Source organism: Crocuta crocuta, unplaced genomic scaffold, assembly GCF_008692635.1.
Source record: "Crocuta crocuta isolate KB4526 unplaced genomic scaffold, BGI_CrCroc_1.0 scaffold254, whole genome shotgun sequence".
Taxonomy (NCBI): domain Eukaryota; kingdom Metazoa; phylum Chordata; class Mammalia; order Carnivora; family Hyaenidae; genus Crocuta; species Crocuta crocuta.
Window position 1 is genome coordinate 451,659 of NW_027530004.1, and position 20,858 is coordinate 472,516.

Below are 20,858 nucleotides of genomic sequence, written 5' to 3' on the forward strand. Positions count from 1 at the left end.
GCTGCGCAAAGTCATCATAAGGAAAAAAATTGCATTTCACTGAGGCTGATTCCCAGTCTATTTCTAGCCTGGCTCCCACCTGAGTCTTAGGGTTACACTGTGAGGCTCTTGCTCACAGACGCTGGGCTGGGTGGGGCTGGGCACTGTGGGCCTGTGAAGCCAATGTATTTGCCACTCACTGACGTAAGCCAGGGTGCGCCCCGTGAGAGGGGACGCAGGGCAGCCGCACAGCACCAGCACTGCAGGACTTGGGAGCATGACCCATCACGAAACTCTGCAGCTGGAGGGAGTCTGAACCAGTGAGTCCAGAAAAGTGGCGTTTTATGCGATGACCTTGGTTCATAGTGACCCACAGCCAGCACTGCACTGATTGTTCTTAAAGGTTCTGTTGATCAGTATTTTAGCATTCGTTTTGGAAAATCTTTGTGGATCAGAATTTTATTAAAACAGCTCAGATCAGGAAGATACGTTGTTGGAAGAAGGGATCTTCTCAGCTGTAGGAACCCTGCTTGTCCTTTGGGGGGTGGGGCAGATGTGTGGGATGTTCAGTATTTAAAGAAAACCTTCATCTTAGGTAAATCTGAAATGGTACTAAAATCATGTTCTGCTTTTCTATGGGTGTTTATTTTATAAAATTTTACATTCTAAATTTTTGCTAAAGATGTATTTTGGTTATTGAAAAGAAAATTTCTATTTAAACTGTAAATATGTTGTCAGTGTTAAATAACCTATTTTTTTAAAAAATTTCAACTTAAGGTTTGAGTTCCAAGCTACTAGTGTTACATTGGAAAATATCAACAAATAAAGAGTATTTTAACCCAAGAAATCCTCTTGAGGGAGTTTACTAGAACATTCCTTTTTTCCACATGAGTATCAGCATTTTTCACAAGAGAACTTAACGTTGTCTGTACATCAGACATTGTTAATTAGGAAACCTTTAAAAAAATTCCGGTTGACAAATGTCAGTATCTGTTTGCGTCTCTCCTAAAGACATAAGGAGCTGTAAGGTTAGCTTTTCACTCAAACTGTCTGTGCCCAAAGACCACCCAGAACTGCTTGGGCGTACATGTGATATGTCAGCCAATCCCTGGGCTTGAGTCTTGTGCCCTACCCTAGATTGATACTGCCTGCTAACACGAAGGCTAGCCAGCATGCGCACTGCCATCTTTACTGCCCGGACAGGGCCTCTGTGCTCGCTTTATCATGGTGGACAGTTCTACGGTGGACACTTCAGGAAGGGCGGATGTCCTCCGTGTGGTACTGTGGTACCCCAGCCTTTGTCCCCTGTGGCAGAGCTCTTTTGGGTTGTGGATGGCTCACGGAACAAAGCAGCTACTGCTGTTTGGTTTTAAAATTCATTTTACTTATTTGTGTAGTTCCTAAGACTGTCCAGGGCCGAAGGCAGTTCTGAAATCACCTACAACAATGTTTTTTAAGAAAATGAGTTCCACTATTCCTCTTTGCCATGAAGAAAGCACAGAGGCACCACGGGTTGCGTCTCGCTTCACAATAAACCATTATGTGGCGGCAGGGAGGCCAATCTTTTGAAGCAGGTTGGGGAGTGCAGCCAGGGCAGAAAGCCTGATGGCAAGAAAAGTGAAATGCCTGAATCAAGGCCATTTTCTGATTTTGATTTTAAAGTCTTTATCTACCCAAGACACTGCTGCTCACTGTGTGTGGGACATTAGAAACATCGTTCAACAGCCTTTGTTCTTCAAGAGCAGATGTTCTTCACCTCAGATACGTCGCTGTGTTAAACTCCTGATACGAAGCAGTTTGAAGGAGCTGCTCGGAGGAGCGCCCCCAGTTCCACTGTGTGCTTAAAGGATGGTTTCTGTGTGGAAGGATGTAGTCATCTTGGGATTAAACTTCTAGTGTCTTAATTTTTTGTACTTTGGGATTTTTTTTTGTAACTGAATACTTGAGACTTATGTTGACTTTTCTTTTGTTAAGTTATGTGAATACTTTGCCATGGGGTTTGGCAAAGCAGTGGGCAACTCTTCACATTTGCTTAATGGTACCCATTTTCTTTTGTGTTTGTGTCTTAAATGCTTAGACTTAAGACTGTCCCTTCATCTTCACCCCCTCGCCCCCTTTGGTAGAAAGGCATAGTGTTCCCATTCTCTCATTGGTTGGGGAGCAACACTTTGGCTGCCATCTTGGTTGTCATAGTGATAGGGTGGCCTCATCGCCTCCCTTCTTATGACCCTGAAACCTCCTATCCTAGTGCCATGTGAACTGAGTCTGACAGAGAGAAGCGAGTATGGAGTCTGGGAAGTAGTTGCCTAATACTGTAAAAATGTAGGCCGAAAAGGAACATTCATGTGTTTTTAAGATGTGAATGTGACTGAAAACTCGAAGCCTCTACAAGGCTGTTGTGGCCTTTGGCGTGGCTGTTGCTGTACATAGAGACTTGTACTAACACACCTGGAAGTTGGTATTTGTTAAACCTCATTTATAAAGGCTTAAAAAAAAAAATCAAACCTGCCTCATTCTTTCTTTCTTATGTGCTCTTACCTTGGATTTACCTCTTTTTCCTAGCATTTTTTTTTTAGGCAAATACGCTGAAGATGGCACAGTCCCAGGTTTAAAGAGAGACTGCCATCGAGTAGCATCTACCTGATCTGGAGAGAAGTCTTCACTCAAGAGCACTGCTCTTTGACTTCCTCTGCCAATGACACATCCTTGTGTGTCACTGTTCATATACGGGAGAGCTGAGGGGTAGAGCACAATGACCTTCTACCCTTCAGATCCAATTACCACATTTATTTTTTTAAAAAAATAGCAATACAGTAACCCTGCACTTTTGCTTCTGTAGTCCTGGGACTAAAAAGTGAACCAACTGAATTTCTTCCTGGTCACTCTTGGACAAAACATGAACGAACAGTTGTTTTAAGATGGCCCAGTGGCATCAGCAGAAGACACCAAAGCCATTCCCTGTCGTGGGAACAGTCTTTGTGGAGGTTAACAAGCCAGCGTTAGTGCTCACAGGTCAGGGCCCGAGGGGGGACTTTCACGAGCAGGCCTTCATTCACACACGAAGGAGGATGCGTGCTGTTAGGAGTGAGACTGCTTCTGTCCGGGGCAGAGGCAGAAAGGCAGGCACTGAACATTATTGACAGAGGGAGGGAGGCTTTTTTGTTCCCCTAAAAGGAAAGTTGGGTTTTATTATTATTCAACATTTCATGTAAATTAAAATGACTACCAGTAAAAGCCCTGTTCTAAAAATAGGAATATTCTTTTGAACCCAGAAGGCTGTATTTATGTTTAACCTTTATTATTCCATTTTAGAAAGCTGTACACTTTAAAAACTTCCGATTTATAAATAAGAATAAAGAAAATAATTACAATCAAACTTTCATCATTAGATACAGGAAGCTATGTAGGGAATTCCAAACAGATAACAGAGGCCTGATTTATATAAAAGAAAGCTCATCTGTTAAGTCGTGTTCCTTAAGGACCAGAATATAGTTTATGAGAATGAACTTGATACTTTCAAATGGAGTGAAGTTAGAATATTAAATAGCTAAGACATTTCTCTATTATTTTACAATTTTTTTTTTTAACCATATATTTCATGTCGAAAGGCTGGCCAGCCACACAGGTGGACATTAAGGGCTGGAATCCCAGGAAAATCTCTGGGATCGCATACTAAAAGCTGCCCTCTCCCCGAGGGCGAGGGAAGCGGACTTTGCCTTTGCACAGGCAGGAGACCTGTCCTTCTTCCCAGACACTGCTGAACACACCGTTTCAGTTGGCTGTTTTCAGGGGGGTCTTTCGGAGTGACCTCCTGCTGGGGGCCGGGTTATCTTTATTTCTGGCTGGAGACTTCACATTCCACTGCTGAGGCTGCGGGGCCCTAGGGAAAGGAAAGCAAATTACTCTGGAACTAAAGATAAAACCCTGACAAAAACATTTACCTCAAAAGGAACTCTTGCTAAACTTACGGTTTATCAGGAAGTGATAAACATAAAATGTCATTTCCTTGACACTGGGCTTCAATTTTCTCTGAAAGGGAATCAGACACAACTTCAGATTTCCTAGTCTCAAAAGCAGCTAATGTATCTGACAGGAAGGGAACTTGCCTTTGACTGAAGAAGGCGTCCGTGGTGTGACTATGTAGCTGACTCCTGCTCCAAATGTGACATCATTGATGGTCCCTGCAGGAAGGGGAAAACAGCACCATTAAGGAAAAGCCAGTAGGAGACAGACATACATAAAGTCACCGGAGCAAAGCCATGGAGCTTCTGCTACAGTTTTACTCTGTCACTTGTATCAGACTCCAAGTGCTGTCAAATCTAAATCCAGGGCCCGTTTCAGGCCTCAATTGGACTTTCTGCAGGACGAGACTTCATCTTTCTGATAGTCATCCCATCTGGGGTCTCCTGGCTCTGTGCTCCCCTGACCAGTCCCTCCTCAGACAGCTTTGCTGGCCCTTCCCTACCCACGGCTCGCTGCCTATGGCTTCTCACCCACCCCATGTCTCCTCTTACTGCCCGCACACCAGTGACCCCCAGCTTCATCCAGCTCTGACCTCTGCCTCCGGAGTCCTGTGTTTCCTACCCCCTCACTACCCTCCCTGAAGACGCTTGGCCAGCTCCTTACCCCCACTCCTCAGCACGTTGCTTCTGAATCTCTTTCCTGTTGATGGTCTGTCCAAGCTGGGAATGCCAAGTGGGAGAAGCTACTTCTCCACACTTAAACAGTAACAGGTCACATCCACCTTCCTCCTGTCGTCTTCTTCCGCTGCCTCCTCTCCTCCTCCCACCCCAACTTAGCACAGTCGTCTCCACCATGGCCTCCCCTTCTTCCAGTCCCCCCCCGGGAGGCAGGGTGAAGACTCCCTGTGTGGGAACAGACTCCAGTCAGACTTGATTGGAATTCTGGCTCTGGGTCTTACTGGCTGTATGAATTACTCTAAAAACCTCAAGTTTCTTTGTCTCCAAAATGGGATATAGACGTACCTGCCTCAGGGTTGTCAGGATTAAATGAGATTATTTATGTTACATCCTTAACATGGTACTTGGCACAAGGTAACTGCTGAAGAAAGGCTAACAATTACTGTAATTTGTTAGCGGTTATTCCCTATGTCACTAGAGCGAAGTTTAAAGATCTGGTGAGGTGGCCGCTCTGCTTACGCATCCTGATGGCTCAGTGTTCTAGAGAAGGCCTTAAATCCAGCCTCTGTCCAAGCTGGACACAACAATCTCTGTGTGAGCCAGCTCCAAGCCGGCCTTACCAACTTGCTGTATTCCCACGCTGCCGGCCACCATGTCTGATATCACTGTTCTTCCCAGCCCCGGTCTGCGTGTGCAGTCCCTGCTGCCTGAGACGACTCCTACTCACGTGCCAGTCCCTTGAGACCTGGGTGGCGATACCTCTCCCGGGGACTTGCTCCCTCCTGTGTCCTGTACCTCTGCGTGAGGTATCATCACGCTTGCTGGGGGCACAGAGCACAGGCTCATCAGCTGGCTGGCTGTTGACTGTCCTGTGAGAGGCTGCGTACCTCCCACAAGAACACTTGGGATGTAAGCTTTCTCCCCCTGCACTGTAACCTTCTGAGAACACCAGTGAGATCTTTCTAACCTGTTTGAAATAAGTCCACCGGCGCATCTGCAGTGCTACGTGCCTGTGAACTACGTAAGCTATGCTAACTGAGAAGAGATCTGTATTTTCACGTGCTGCCACTCGGGTCAGTTGTGCCCATTCCCGTTTTTGAGAGTCCTCTCCTCGTGCTGCAGCTCAAACTCCCCTTCCTTACGTGCACATTCTTTTTCCAGCCTGGAAGCCTGAGCACATCCAGGCAATAGGCAGCAGTGCGGTGGCTCTCAGATTCCCCACGTACGTTGTAAGTGCTCAGAATCAAAGGCAGGAGCATCTTTGCTGCCTGAGTGACAGCAGTAAGAGGGACTTGCTGAACCCCGAATGGATTTTCACCTAAGATCTAGCTCTGAAAATGACTCATTTCCATTTAGCAAAGCCACTCTGCTCATGCTGAACACCATTTTTCCTCCTGCTTTCGTGGAGCGGGGCCACTTCCTGATAGTCACCCACCTAAGAGTTGTCAACAGAATTTGTATTTATAAGCCATAGAGAAAAGAGAACTGAGTGTTTTTACATGATCTCATAATGCTCCTAGGAAGGAGAACTAATGGGAGATCCTCTTCACGCATTCCTTCCTGGTCCTGAACCAGGAGAGATGGCCAGGAATTTTACACTCAAGAGCCCAGAGAAGGAAAAAGTGCTCTCGACTTGGGGACACCTGAGACACAGCCCCATGCATACAAATCCAAGCAGGATTAATGCAACAAGCCAAGCTTTGCTGCTGAGGAGCTCAGGCTGCTAGGAAACCAACCAAACACTGAAATGAGGGACTCATGGGGATGAGCGGAACTAAAATGAGAGGCATTCTCCCTGTTTCTGCGGCATATGGTTCCTAATGCCAAAATAGAAGCACTCAGTGCCTCTGAACCAGGAACAAAGAACATACAGAAAACCTGCCTGTTTCAAAGAGGTTGAATTTCTCACACATATAACATTACACCTTTTCGATAAACAGGACCCCCAAATTACTGCTTTTAGTGACAAAAGCAGTCCCGATTAGCTGTCTCAGGGGAGGGTTGGGGCAGGAGCTCTGCTGGTCCACTCATCTCCTGTAAAAGGAGAACCTGGATGGAAGCCCTGTAACCCACTAACTAGTCTAAATCACAGCAACTCAGGTCCTAATCCCCCAGGCAAGTAGCTAGAACACACGAGCTAGGTGTTCGAGCAACTAGTACTGACTGAACGGCTGCTCCTAGGCGGCTCCGTTAGCAGAGAGAAGAACAAGGTACCATGGGCTCATCCAGCAGTCACGCCCAAGAGTACCAGTGCCAGGGCAGAGAGGCCGTAGGACACGGACCGCGGGCGGACACCGCCGCCATTCCACCAGCACTCAACAACAGGTCTCGCGCCGCACCTACCACACTGCAGACGCGGTGGCAGCCCAGTGAGTACGCTGCACAGGACAGCTCGTAACTAACTGCAAGGACGGATGAAGGAGGACGGCTGATCCCGAACTACGTGGGGTTTGGGGCCACCACCACCCCCTCCATAGTTGAAAGGCCACACATTTTTTCTGATTCGTCCAAAACTTAACTACCAATAGCCCACTGCTGACCAAAGGGAAGCCTTACCGAGAGCATCAAAAGACAGTTAACACATAGTTTGCAAGTTACATGTGCCACACCCTGTACTCATAAGGCACGCTGGAGAACAGAAAATCCATGGGAAAGTGTAATCCACGGAGGATACGTTTACAGCGTTGCTCTGTAAACAATGTGTATGTACGTGGACCTGTGCAGCTTAAACCCACGTCGTCCAAGGCTCTGCTCTATGTAGAGGCGTGGGGAGCACGCGGTCAGAGCGCCAGCAGGGGGCGCCTCATCTCATCTGTAGGGTCAGAGAGGGCTTCTGCTGGAGGGTGAGGCAGTGGCCACCAGGGAAGGGGAGGATGGAGGTCAGGACATGGCGCGTAAAGGCCCCCCCATCAGGCAGGAAGGGTGCAGGACCAGGACGCCACCGCCAGGTCTGGCGTGCAGAGGGCTGAGGACGTGGGAGGGGCACTGAGACACGCAGGGTAGGGCCTTCAACTAGACTGTGGTCGGTGAGAAGCTATAAAGCAAGGCAGTGGGACAAAGTCCTCTAACTCACCTCTACTTTGAAATAAAAGGAGTAACAAGATGAGAAAAACCACCCAGCAAGGGGTGAGAAGACAGGCTCTCTGCACAGCTGGTGGTGGGCCCACAATAGGCCACGGAACCCGAAGGCTCGCCTGGCTCCACAGCTGACCTCCATGACATACACGGCGCCTGCCAGGGCCCACACGTGACCGCCACCCAGCAGGGCTGCCTGAGGCTGGCAGGAGCGTGCAAGGGGGGCGCTGCCCAGGGAAGCTGTGCCTCAGCTTCCCCGTCTGTCAAACAGGAGCCTCACTAGGTGGCTGGGAGTTGAACTGAGTTCATACGTGTAACAGCACGTAGAAGAGCACTTGACATTCAGGTAGTGCTCAGTCTGTGGAGTTACTGTCATTATGAGACGCTGACCACAGACAACAGTGTTGTCACCCATCAGGAACACCCTCATCTCGTAAAAGACGTGTCTCCCAGGAGTTCTACTGCGGCTCCAGCAGCCACGCAGTGACCACGGGAGAGGCTCGGCAGGAGCCGGCTTATTCATATGAGAACTTACTCTCGGGAGTGCTGATCGCTCGTTTCGTTACGTGGTCAACAGCGCCGCTGGACTCCTGCTCCAGGCTGTAGGAAGTTGCTAGGATAAAACAGGAAAGTTTTATCTGTCAAAACATCCCAACGTAATACCAAAGGGCAAAACAACCAAATGAGGGAAAATGTTAACAAAATATCTGATAAAGTTATTATCCCAAATAAGGTGTTCTTGTAAAGGAGGTAATTCAGAAAGATACCAAAAATGATAAGCATGAGAAACAATGTCCATCTCCACTAGGATTCAAAGAAAAGGAAATTGAAACCATAAACAGTTTTGGCCTATAAAGCTCAGCAAAGAGGGAAAATTGTAAAACCAGTGTTTCTAAGTCGGAAAAGGGACGCTGGTGTGCCTTGGCTCCCACCAATGTACAATTACATTGCGGAGTGAATTACAGAGGGCAGTCTGGGGCTTCAAAACTGTTCATGGCCTCTGAGTGCTGGGAATTAAATCCTAAAGACTACATATATACAAGAATGTTTACTGTGACATCACTTACTTCAAAAAATTGAAAAACACCTATATCTCCAAGAACAGGGTAATAGAAAATAAGTCCCAGTACTTCCACAAGATAGAACACTACAAAGGCACCGGGAGAAAACATGGAAAGAAAAAATTCATGGAAAAATGTTCACTGTTCTTGTCAGTATGTGCAGGGAAGTGGATTACAAACCAGAAATGCACACTAAGATCACAACTTAAACATTTTTTAAGTTTATTTATTTGAGAGACAGAGCGACAGTGCAAGTAGGGGAGGGGCAAAGAGAGGGGGAGACACAGAATCTGAAGCAGCCTCCAGGCCCAGCAATGTCAGTGAAGAGCCCCACCCCACCCCAGCATGGGGCTCAAACTCATGAAACCATGAGATCCATGCCCTGAGCCAAAACCGAGAGTTGGATGCTTAACCAACTGAACCACCCAGGCGCCCTTAAGATCACAACTTTATAAATAAGGCCAAATGCATGTGTGTGAGGAATAGAAAAGAGAAGAATTAACACCTCACTGCTACGGGTGAGTTTTTACTTCACTCTCTTTTCCAAATCTCTTATAAATATGCATTGTTTTATTACCTAGAATCCCAAATCCCCAAAGTTGTTTGTTTGTTTTAAAGAAAACAGAAATCATTTTGAAAGCAATGAGAAGGAGGCCTGTTCTCGTTTCATCTGTACGCTCACGGTGCCTGTGATACAAAACCCCACACGTCAACCAGCCGCTGGAGCTACCCTGGGGCTTGGGACTTACCACGACGGTGCATTTTGTCCAGGCTTTGAGAGCTTAAAGGGAATGACAACCCTCCCGTACTCCTACTCCGGTGACTGCTGTTGGACTCCACAGCCTTCTTGACAGAATTCAGGATTGCAATGGTGCTCAGGGACATGCGCCTGGGGAGGAAAGCAGGCCAGAGACTTGCAGAGGAGGCTGAGGACACTGGAGTGACTGCCCTCTGTTGAGCGCGCCCTCCTCCACACCCTTTTCAGATTTAAGTGAGAAGAGCCTGGAAGGTGTCGGTGAAAACGCCCAGTGGGGAAGACACAGACACCACAGAGAAGGTGGTGAGACGCAGGGGTCCCCGTTACTGTTGCACTGGCTCCATACCTGCCTTTGGGCATGAGTGTCTTCAACAGCCCCGTCTCAAGGGGAGAAGGCAGAGGCGGTGCCTGGCCAGCAGTCGCCCTGGGCGTTGAGGGCTGGCTCGAAGCAGCGGGCACAGCAGCACCTTCTTGGCCGGCCAGAGCTGGCATTCCTTCGAAACTTGGAGCAACCTGTCAGGGAAGACAAATAAAGACTATTTATCTACTGACACTTTTATTTATTTATTTTTAAATAGAACCTTTACATGTCTGAGCAAGTAATTGTGGCAGATGTTGTGGTGTTAAAGAGAAAAAAGATTAAGTTAGTTTGCCCTAATCATTCTCTAATGCAGCAGATATGTCTGGATTTCTCAGAGAAGTGAGCACATCGTATCTGGATGTGAACAGCAGCTCACCTAGAAATACCGAAAGTGACATTCTGTCCAAAATAGGGGCACACGGGAAGCAGGACCATAAACGAATGGAGACACCTAGGGGGATCTGGTTAGCTGTAATCCCTATAATCAGATTAAACAGCCCGACTACCAGCTTGCTTTCTGGGCATATACACACTTCCCCAACTATTACTGTGATGACTTTCCAGATGAGCTCATGTGGTCTGGCCACAAGGGAAGGGAAGCCTCCCTGATCGAGTGATCCATGTGGCACACGTGGCAAAGGAAGACGAAGCAGTCCCAAAGGTCTCAATCACACCAGCCTCGGCTTTCCCAGTTTTGAGAAGCACTGGGAAGGCTGGCCGCAGAGGAAAGACGGAAGGTGGGGCCCCCCTGCACCTGCGCGGTGTGCGCCCCGCGGGCCCCGTAAGCCGCCCCACTCACGTCTGGCGGTCTCGCCAGCTCCTGCTCCTGGGCTAGCTGCTCGTTGTACTTCTTCATGTCATACTCGAGCTCCGACGCCAGCTGCTTGTCTAATGCAAAGAAGTCCTTGATTTCATCGCGGTAATCCTGCATCACCTCCTAAAACAGATCCCAGAGGCACCCTTTAGTAAGTTTTCTGGAATAAATAAGCTCTCCAACCTGACCTGACAAATATTAACAGGAATAGGAAGACGTGTGTTGCTTGAGAGCAGCCTACTTCTAGTACATCAACCAACAAGTTCAGTAACATAATGGTATTTTCCCAGGAAATGCCAACAAAATGTGTATTTATCACACAAGCCAGTGAGTTTGACATAAGACATTAACTATTAATTCTGATCTCTTAGGGAGCTTCCTGCCTCTCTGCCAATTAATAGGAAATTTCCCAAATTCCTGATGAGGGACGAAGGACAAGGAATCACACAATCTTAGCCTAAAGCAGAACTTCTAACAGGGGCACAGCACTGCTACCAATAAGCCACCCCCTTTTCATTCCTGAAGGCTGGGATGGGGATGGTGACGTATCTAGGTGGTCGGGCTTGGCTCCAGGTCACCACCAGTTTAAAGGACCTTGCAGTGTCAGGCCCCTTAGGAACTGAAGCCAGAGGTTAGATGGGCAGGCGAGACATGGCATGCCCTAGAGCAGACACGGCCTCTGGAACACATTACAGGAAGCAGTGCAGTGTAAAAGCTGCTCATCTATCTGTCCATACCAGCTTTCTGAGAGGAGTGCAACCGTCATTGTGTCTTCTAAAGATAGGACAGAAAGCCTTTTATCATATGAAGGTATGAACATTCTCAGGTCTGAAAGGGGGCTGCCAGGGACCAGGCCTCCTTGCTAAGAGAAAGAAACCACTTCATCGAACAGTGTTAGAGGGAGAAGATTTACCGTAGCCCCAACTGTGAGGGACATCCCAACAAAGGGAAGGAACTGTATGATGCCACCAAGAGAGCGTTGCCCGGGTGAGAGGACACAGTGGCCAGAGCTGCGTGCACAGAAGGCTGCCAACGCACACGTGCCACACTGCTGGGGCGGGAGGAAGGTGGCCGTGTGGCCGTCCTCTGGGCGTGTGCTCAGAGACAGGAAACAGATTCATTGTTCTGAAGGCTTTCAGCAGTTTATTGAGGATTTAAACTCCTTTTTTTTCTTTCTGAGCTTTAAAACAGGGCAATAAAAGTGTAAGAATAATTGGAAGTTGTCATTTTTCTCCACACAATTGTCCTATCTCTCCTACCTTAACTTCCTTTAGTTTAAAGAGCTATTTGAAGAATTTACTTTCAATGTGATTTGGTGGTAGCCCTTACTGGAAAAAAAAATGTTAGCATTTTTTTGGGGACGGAAGAAAATAGCATACTGTAAACAGAAAGGAAAAAATGTTGCATTTTCCAAATGTTTTTCATTTTCAAAAAATGAAACCTTTTGCCAGAAAGGTCGGGGGCTTCATTTATATCTGTACGGCAAGTCCACATATCCTGGATGCTTAGACTACGACTCTGATGGCTTTGGATCCCATCAGTGATGGCAGCCCAGCCCCTATCAGTGTTCCCCAAGACCCACTGCTATTTCCTGATGCGGAGGCAGTGTTAAAGGCAAACACGCCCGAATTAAATACGATGCCCATTCACTTTCTCCCTCACCAGAATGAACTAAGATGATGACTTTGTACCTTGACGCCAACTGAGAAAGCCTTCAGAACTAAATCTCAAAACCGGCATCAAGGACACACATACTCCGTACAGCGGGTCAGCCCTTCATAAGCTTAACTGAACGAAAAAGGCAAGAATTGGCTTCTGTGGAACCTAGTCAAACTCTCTCTCTTCTCCCCCAGTCAAAGGCCTCTCTGGCTGGTCTAGTTAAAAAAAAATGTATGCTAGCTGGGGCGCCCGGGTGGCTTAGTCGGTTAAGCGTCCGGCTTTCGCTTAGGTCATGATCTCGCGGTTCGTGGGTTCGAGCCCCGCGTCGGGCTCTGTGCTGACTGCCAGCTCAGAGCCTGGAGCCTGTTTCAGTCTGTGACTCCCTCTCTCTCTGACCCTCCCCTGCTCACGCTGTCTCTCTCTCTCTCCTAGAAATAAATAAAAATATTTAAAAAAAAAAATAAAAAAAATGTAAAGCTGGTTTTATAGCATTTTGAGCTCCTGCATTCACTGACCAACTGCACCGTCATAACTGCTACCGATCCTGAGTAATGAGCTGGAGACAGGAGGCACCCCAACCACAAAGCACAAGGTCCTCTTTTACCCTGAGATAGGTCATGAGTTCCCGCAAAGCTGGGATCTTATTTTTCTCTAACACAGTCTTCAGGGAGATGATAATTGGAATAATATTTTCTATGAAATTCTTCTTCTGAACCTGTAGTAACACAAACAAAGGCATGTTTTAGATGGATAAAGTTCTGAGACAAAGGCTTCTCCTTGACCTTACTTCTTTCTGTAGAGCAGATCTACGGTGCTACAGACGCTTATTTTTTATTATGATACTGGAGATCGTAGAGGGCCTGGCACCTTTGTCCTGGAGACTTTATAAGCATTACCTCGAAACACTCAGAAGGCTTTGTGAAAGCCTGGGGAGGAATGCTATTCTTACTTTCTAAACAAGAAACAGGAATTAGAAAAATGTTGAGTAACTTCACAACAAAGCCCCAAACCTCCACACAAATCCATCTCAGATCCATTCCATTCTTCCACTCAGGAGGAATGAAAATGAGTTTAAATCTGGCTACCCAAAAGAGACATTTTTTATTCCTGCTGTGAAATGACAAATGGTTGAGAATGGCTAAGCCCGAGTCAGTTTTGTATCTCTCTCTCTCTGTGTGTCTAAGCTTTGCACACATTTAGAAAAGGGTTATGTATTTATATAGTACCTGATTTGACCAAGCCTTCAAATTCTTTACCATAATGGTTGCTAGCCACAAATATTTTGTAATAAATCTCTTAGAACTAAAAATAATCATTACAGCAGCCCTCATAATGTGATAAGATTTAGCATTTTGAATCTGAAAAGTATTCTTTTTCTTCTCATTTACAGTTACTAGTGTAAGTTCCTTGCTTGTAAATTACTATTTCTAAAAAGTCTTATCATAGTTCCTGAAATAGAAGGGCAATTGGTAGAGAAATAAACACTTCAATAAATATGAGTCTGAGCAGATGGTAAGTATAGGGATAGTCTTAAAAAGTGGCCTAAGTGAATTCAATTCAATAAATGTTATCAAATGCCTTCTCTGTACCAGACACAAAGCTAACCCCTAGGGATGTAGAAACAAAGCCAAGAATTCTTGCCTTCAAGCTGCTTCTAGACCAGACTGTGTGCTCTGATATGAGGTACAGTGTGACAGCTGGCAAGATGGTGAGGGACTTATGGACGAGGGATGCCTAGAGAGGCAGGGGCTTCTTTTGAAAAGATGTAGGAGTTTGGCAGCAGGAAAGGAAGACAGGAAGGGAGAGGCCCTGCAGGCAGACAGACCCGGCAGTGTGCAAAGGCACAGCGGCAGAAGCAACGCTTCCCACCTAAGGAACCAACAGTGACCTGGATAGAGTGGTCAGGGATGGGGCGTAGAGACAGGAGGCGCAAGGGTGGGAGGGACACTCGACAGCTCTGTGTGCCTTGAAAAAGAATCAGGATTTTACTCGGAAGATGAAAGGAAGCCACCAAATAACTGACTAAAGGCAGCATTAGTGAGCTGTAACTTACATACGATAAAATTTACCCATGTTAAGTGAACACTTTGCTGAATCTGAGTCTGACAACAGTACAGAGGTGAGTAACCAACATCACCGTCTACATAATGACCTGTAATCTATCACCCTGAAGGTTCCCAGCTGCCTTGCAGCCAATCTGCCTCCAGTCTCTTTTAAGCAGGAAGATAAAATGATCCAATGTGTCTTTAAGAAAGACTGCTGTGGCAGCAAGGTGGTACACAGCCTGGAACAGAAGAAAGGAACTAGAGACACAAAGGATGCAAGAAATGCACCAGCTTAAGTGCATGCAGAACTGGCTGGAATGGGGTAGAGAGATGGGTTTATGAGATAAAACATACAGGATCTGCTGACACACTGAATGTCATCAAAATCTATTTCTTTGAGGTCCAAAGCTTTCAGGGCTCAGGTGGGAAATACAGCCTAGTAATCGAGGCCAGGTATAAGAATTGGGGCCTGGTGACTATGGCAATTTAGCACCCCCTAAATCAGTCTGATCCCAGTTTTCACACTCTGGCCAAAGGAAGCATGCACCTGGCAAAACAGACTCCCGACTGGGGTAGTACCAGGTTCCCTAATGGACACCTTGGTAGATAACAGTCTCCTCCACAGTAGATACCTGCGGGAGAAGAGACGAAGAGGAGGAAGTGAGGAGTAACTCTGTTTTGCCACCTGAAGTCTGAAATGTCTGTGGCATATCCAGGCAGGCAAGTGGGGTGTGCTCAGGCCATGAGAAAAGTTGGAGCTAGAAACACAGAGGCAGAACCGTCATCACTGGGTTGAGTGTTAAGGCCACAGGTGAGAATGAAATCTGGATCTGAGGTGGACCACCAATAGTTAAGGGGCGGACAGAGAAGTGTGGCTGTAAACAGGCCTGTTTACGGAACAACATACTCACTTGTGAGATGAGCCTCTTTTGAGCTTCCTGCATGACCGCATTGGCCAAGGCTGTGTCATCTTCTTCCATAAGCAGGTCCTTATCTGCTTTAGATCTCATGGCCAAAAGCTTGATCTCCTTTGAGCTCAGGACCTCAAATGTATCTGAGAGCAACTCACTGGCTTCCATGTCCAGGGGCAGGATGCCATCAGCAAAGCATGCTGGGAGAGAGCACAAAAGATCAGCCTCTGAGAAAGAGTCCAGCCCCGGGGGGGAATGTATCCCACAGAGCTAGGAGGGCTCCTAGATGGTGGGGGTCTGCATGGGCACAGCTGACATCAAAGAAGGGAAACATGGGGTCTTCCCACAGTACCAGGGTCTCATTTGCTGCAGGTCTGCACTAGACACACAGCATTTCATTTTGAAATATACACTTTATCCCAAACACACCAGGCCTACCCAAAATACTAAGGCAGATTTTAGAAGTGATATTGAATCGCTGTTCATCTGTGAAGTGCTCCAGAAGAAATTTGTAGATTTTCATTCGTTTCTGCTTGTTTGTCTTCCCTTTCAGTGAAAACAGCCTCTTCTCTCTATGGCAAAACAGGACAATTTTACCCCATCACGTGGGCAAGAGTACAAGGATATTACTTTTTTTTTTTTTTAATGTTTTATTTTATTTCTGGGAGAGAGAGAGAGACAGCGTGAGCAGGGGAGGGTCAGAGAGAGAGGGAATCACAGACTCTGAAACAGGCTCCAGGCTCTGAGCTGGCAGTCAGCACAGAGCCCGATGTGGCACTCGAACCCACGAACCGCGAGACCATGACCTAAGCGAAAGTCGGACGCTCAACCGACTAAGCCACCCAGGCGCCCCAGGACATTACTTTCAATAGCATTCTGCAGCATCCTAAAAGCCATCTACACAAGGCTTATTTAAGTGCACAGAGATGAGTGTTTCCCACAGGGACTTCCCTTTGGATGCTACTTGCACGGGTGAACTGCCTGGAGTCACCAGCCCAGAGAAGGAAGGCCCATTGTAAGGAGTGCCGGGGTTGGAGCCGTTCACCCAGCCCTTCCCAAGAGCTTCACTGACCTCTCAGACTGGGGGAATTTGTTATACTTCTCATGCTTCTCATAGTTATTGAAGTGGAAGATACACTCAATGAAGTGCTGGAAAAACATGACAGGATTCCTCTTCAGTAACAGGTGAGCCAGGCAAAACTCCCCGAAACTGCAAAGAAGGAAAGACCCATTTGCTATTTGCAGACAACCTCTGAGATTACATAAGAATGCTGAGATATGAATAAGAGAAAGGGATATGTAATCTATCCCAATACACAGCTTCATTCAGATCAAAAGCAAGATACAAATTTAGCTTCTTTTGTCTGTCCTTGTTAACAGCCTCCTTTTTGAACCCAAGGTCAGCATAAAGGCTTTTTCTACTAGGATTCTTTTCAAAATTCTAACAAGGTGTTATTATTCAGCTATACTTCAAATACGGAAAAACAACCAACTGACCCCAAACTGCTCTTCAAGCAGAACCCTGTGGTCCTCATGGCTGATGCAATGACAAATCACCAGCAGAAAATGAACACTTGGCTTCCCCACCCCACCTTGAGGTTTGTTGCCACAATAATGAGCAAAAACCTGTTTCAGTAACTGGGACTTTTTCAAGAATTGGGATTAATTACAAGGCTCTCAGAGTTTGGGTCAGAACAGATAGTGAAGGACTCTCACTGAGCTTTGGACTCATCAGCAAGCCGGGGACACTTTCCTTTCTCCTGTGCCCCAAATCTTGAAGAGGCATCCAACATGCACATACCAGGCTACCCGGTGACACACCGGTATCACCAGCACCCACCTGAAGGGCAATACAATGGTTTCCAAAGTCAAACGGATATGGACAAAAGGCAGGCTATCCGACTCCAGGCCTCAGACAGTTTAGTAGGGGATAGAGTTTGCTCAGGGGACAGCACGGGGTGGTCAAGGCTGGCTCTGATCCATTCAGATTGTGCAACCAATGTCTTATTTTCATTTCAGAGATAAATGCAACTTCCACCTATACAGGGGCACCAGTCAGCTCTCAAGGGTGGGGGGGTAGTGACACGGATGACCCAGAACAATTCTTGGCTTTGGGATGCAGAGGACTTGCAGGAGATTCACCTTCCTCTAACGGTCCTCCTGTGGCTAATATTAAAATCACTCTATATTCAAAGCACATACATCAATTAAAACTTAGAGAAGGTAGTTCCAAAAACGTGATATTGAAGTAAACCTAGGTAAAAATTCCACTATAAATAGGCACTTTGATATTCATTCACCCAGGAAATAAGGGAGCAGCCTGACATAATTCTGAACACAAAACAAGTAAAACTCTGTATCATAAAGGGAATCTCCTGAGCAGAACTTCACTTAAGGCCAGCTAGAAACACCTGCTGATCTAGGAGCAGTCAGTGTGTTCTACACCAACTGCTGCTTAGCAGACCCGGGTGAAGGTCACAGCACCAGCTGAAGTTCTTTCTAAAACAAAACTTCCTCTGGGAAGCCATCTGTGACTGAAAATGGAGACAACCATTAGGTAAACAAAAATGATTTCCTGAGAAACAAGATGTCACTTTCAGCAGTGTTTTATTATGGTTAACCTCTCATGACACAGCAGTTCTTACAACTACCTGTATTTTCTCCCCATATTTGAAGTCATTCATGTGACAGTAAGATCAGACAGAATCCAGGAACTCTTCTGCAAGAAGACGGGCTGCTCTAAGCTTCACCTTATGAGTTTCAACTTGATGTCAAATGCTCCCCTACTCGCTCCTCTACTCGGAGTTCAGCTCAAGAGTACATACTGGAAGAGGAAACTGAGGGGCAAGATATCAGTCTACTCCCTAGTGAATAACTTGCTTAATCAATTATACATATAAATCTAATAGTAACAAAAATTATGCAAAGGATTCACATGCTCAGGGCTGAAGCAGAAAGAAGCCAGAAACCAGTCAATGGGGTAACATTCAGCACCAGTCTTGCTGCTGCATTTACTGGGGCTTAAAAGGGTAAGTTTCGGCCCTGACTGGATTAAACTCACAGATCCTACTAGTTTGATAAACGAGAAGAGAGAAAATTCTGCATTTGTTTATCAGCTGTAAAGTTAAAAGAAATTAACATTCCAAGCAGTGTTTCCTGGAGCATTCCCTCAGAGTGGCAGAAGGCAGCACTTTTCAGGTATCTGGAACAGAAAGCTTCAACAGCTCTAAAGATACCTCACTAAGTTAAGATCTCAGCATCCTTTCCCTCCATTTCTTATCCCTCAGGACAATTAAAAGGAACAGTACATAATCACACCACCAATTCAGGGATACTGATGTGTAGACATTTTACACAGCATTGATTGTATTATGTGGAACACCAGCTAAATATGGGTCATAATAATCTTACAGAAAATAATTACTACTCTCTTAGTAAGAATCCAAATCCAGATTTTAAACAGCCTTACTTCCACTTTCAGTATTACCAGGAACATAAAAATCTGACTTTTTCAGATGTTTTTCCATGCCAAATGCTATTCTGATGCAGCTATCTGTTCAATAAAGGCCACTGTTCATGGACTCCTATTCCCGATCTGGCCTACAATATGGTCATTCTCAGATCCATTTATACCAAAATTCTCTTCAAAACTTGAGGCAAGTAATTTCCTACATTCATGTGATCTTTGGCTACCACCCCAAATCTCTCTCACATCCCTACAATGTTCTGTTTCTTTTCTCATCATCTCACTTCTCATGTCTCCTTTCCCTGCTTTGAGTGCTTCCAAAGTATACACTGTACCTCAGTTCCAGGAGTCAGCTCTCTCCCCTCTCCACACTTCCCTTCGCAAGTCAGGGCTGGCTTTCCTCTGGGGACACCATTTCCCACAGTCCTCTTCAGGGAAGGCCACTTGCTGCTTCTCCCAAATGCCAGAGCCCGGCAGGAGGGCCACATTCCACCCCCCCATAATATTTTTTTTTCATTTTTAAAATGTTTATTTATTTTTGAGAGAGAAAGAGAGACCAAGCATGAGTGGGGAGCGGCAGAGTGAGAGAGGGACACAGAATCTGAAGCAGGCTCCAGGCTCTGTGCTGTCAGCACAGACCCCAATGTGGGGCTCCAACGCACGAGCTGTAAGATCATGACCTGAGCCAAAGTTGGACGCTTAACCGAACGAGCCATCCAGGAGCCTGTTTTTTAAAAAAAATTTTAACCCCCCTCCATAATATTTTTATTCATTCATTTACCAAATGTACACTGGGGGTCCACTCAGTCTCAAGCTCTCTTTTAGGTGCTAGGGATACCGCAGTCAACAAAACAAAATCTCAGCCCTTCCCAGGTGCTTTTATTCTAGCAGACAGATAGATGCTATACATACAACACAAAGTATGCTGCCACAAGTGCTCTGAAGAAAAGGCTGTTTGGGGAAAGTATAGGAAAGAGGGAAGGGAGAGTGGGCTTCCTCCACCTGGTCCATGTAATAATCCATAGCCTTCTCTACAGAGGCTCTGGCTATCTATTTTGCCCCTCAACTGCTTGGTAACCGCTTCCTAGTTTTAGTTTTCTCCATTCCAGATTCCAGCATCACTGCTATGGTCTGAATATTTGTGTCCCCAACCCCTGCCTCATTCCTATGTTGGAAACCTAGCCCCTAAGGAGACGGTCTTAGGATGCTAGGCCTTTGGGGTTGGTGAATGAGATTACCGCCCTTATAAACGAAGTCCCAGAAAGATCTCTCATCCCTCTGCCATGTGAAGATACAACAAGAAGCCTGCTGTCTGGAAGAGGACGTTCACCAGAACCCAACCATGCTGGTGCCCTGGTCTCAGACTTCAAGCCTCCAAAAGGTGAGAAAGAAATTTCTGTTGTTTATAGGCTACTTGGTCTCGGGTATTTTATTATAACTGCCTGAATGGACCAAAATAATCTCTCAGAGCATGTTCAGTGTCTACAAAGATGAGCTCATTTAACCCCTAACTTTCTGTTTTTCTGATTGCATCGGCTCTAGTAACCTTCACATCTATGTTCTGGGAGCTACTTTGCAGCCCTATCGGGGACATGTCACTACACCTGGAACACCCACTTCTGAAGTCAGCTAATCTACCTCATGACCACACACATGTATCTTTCCAGCTTTCTGACCTTCTCAAACCCATTCCTCTTATTCTATAGCTTTACTCAGCCCTCTAGGTACTCACTTCCTCTTTTCCCAATCAATCTCTGTCTTTACTTCCTTTTCTATCTCAAAGGCCATTATTATAGTCACTCTCTTGCCTTGAACCTCTCTGGCTCTGCCTTGTTGCACTTCTGCGGCATTTGCCCAGTTAAACTCAAAACAACCCGCCTGTTACCTATCACTCTGTGAACGCTGTACCACAAGGACACCACCTTGCGGATGGAGGGGAAAATACATCAATACAATTCTGCAGCCTACAAATTGTGCTTGTGTATGACCAATTAAAAATGTCACGCGAATGTGCTCATGCCAGAATCTTCAGGAAATCCTCCTGGGCTAGAATTAAAAGCAACAGGCTCTGTCACTACAGTCTCTTTGGA

The 20,858-nt window shown here is 46.3% G+C and overlaps 1 protein-coding gene across 2 annotated transcripts in view; it reads right to left on the reverse strand.

Moving 5' to 3' along the window:
- Positions 1–3,583: 3,583 nt before the first annotated feature.
- Positions 3,584–20,858, reverse strand: part of NCAPD3 (non-SMC condensin II complex subunit D3) — a 70,487-nt gene continuing 53,212 nt past the window's right edge. For both annotated transcript variants that reach the window (XM_077763693.1, XM_077763694.1), the window contains exons 25-35: positions 16,375–16,512; positions 15,741–15,874; positions 15,303–15,502; positions 12,951–13,061; positions 10,673–10,810; positions 9,859–10,025; positions 9,505–9,644; positions 8,230–8,307; positions 4,086–4,160; positions 3,948–4,008; positions 3,584–3,859 (exon numbers count right to left, since the gene is read on the reverse strand). In XM_077763693.1, coding sequence (XP_077619819.1) covers positions 3,751–3,859; positions 3,948–4,008; positions 4,086–4,160; positions 8,230–8,307; positions 9,505–9,644; positions 9,859–10,025; positions 10,673–10,810; positions 12,951–13,061; positions 15,303–15,502; positions 15,741–15,874; positions 16,375–16,512 — 1,351 coding nt within the window. In that variant the 3' untranslated portion in view covers positions 3,584–3,750. The remainder of the gene's footprint in view (positions 3,860–3,947; positions 4,009–4,085; positions 4,161–8,229; positions 8,308–9,504; positions 9,645–9,858; positions 10,026–10,672; positions 10,811–12,950; positions 13,062–15,302; positions 15,503–15,740; positions 15,875–16,374; positions 16,513–20,858) is intronic.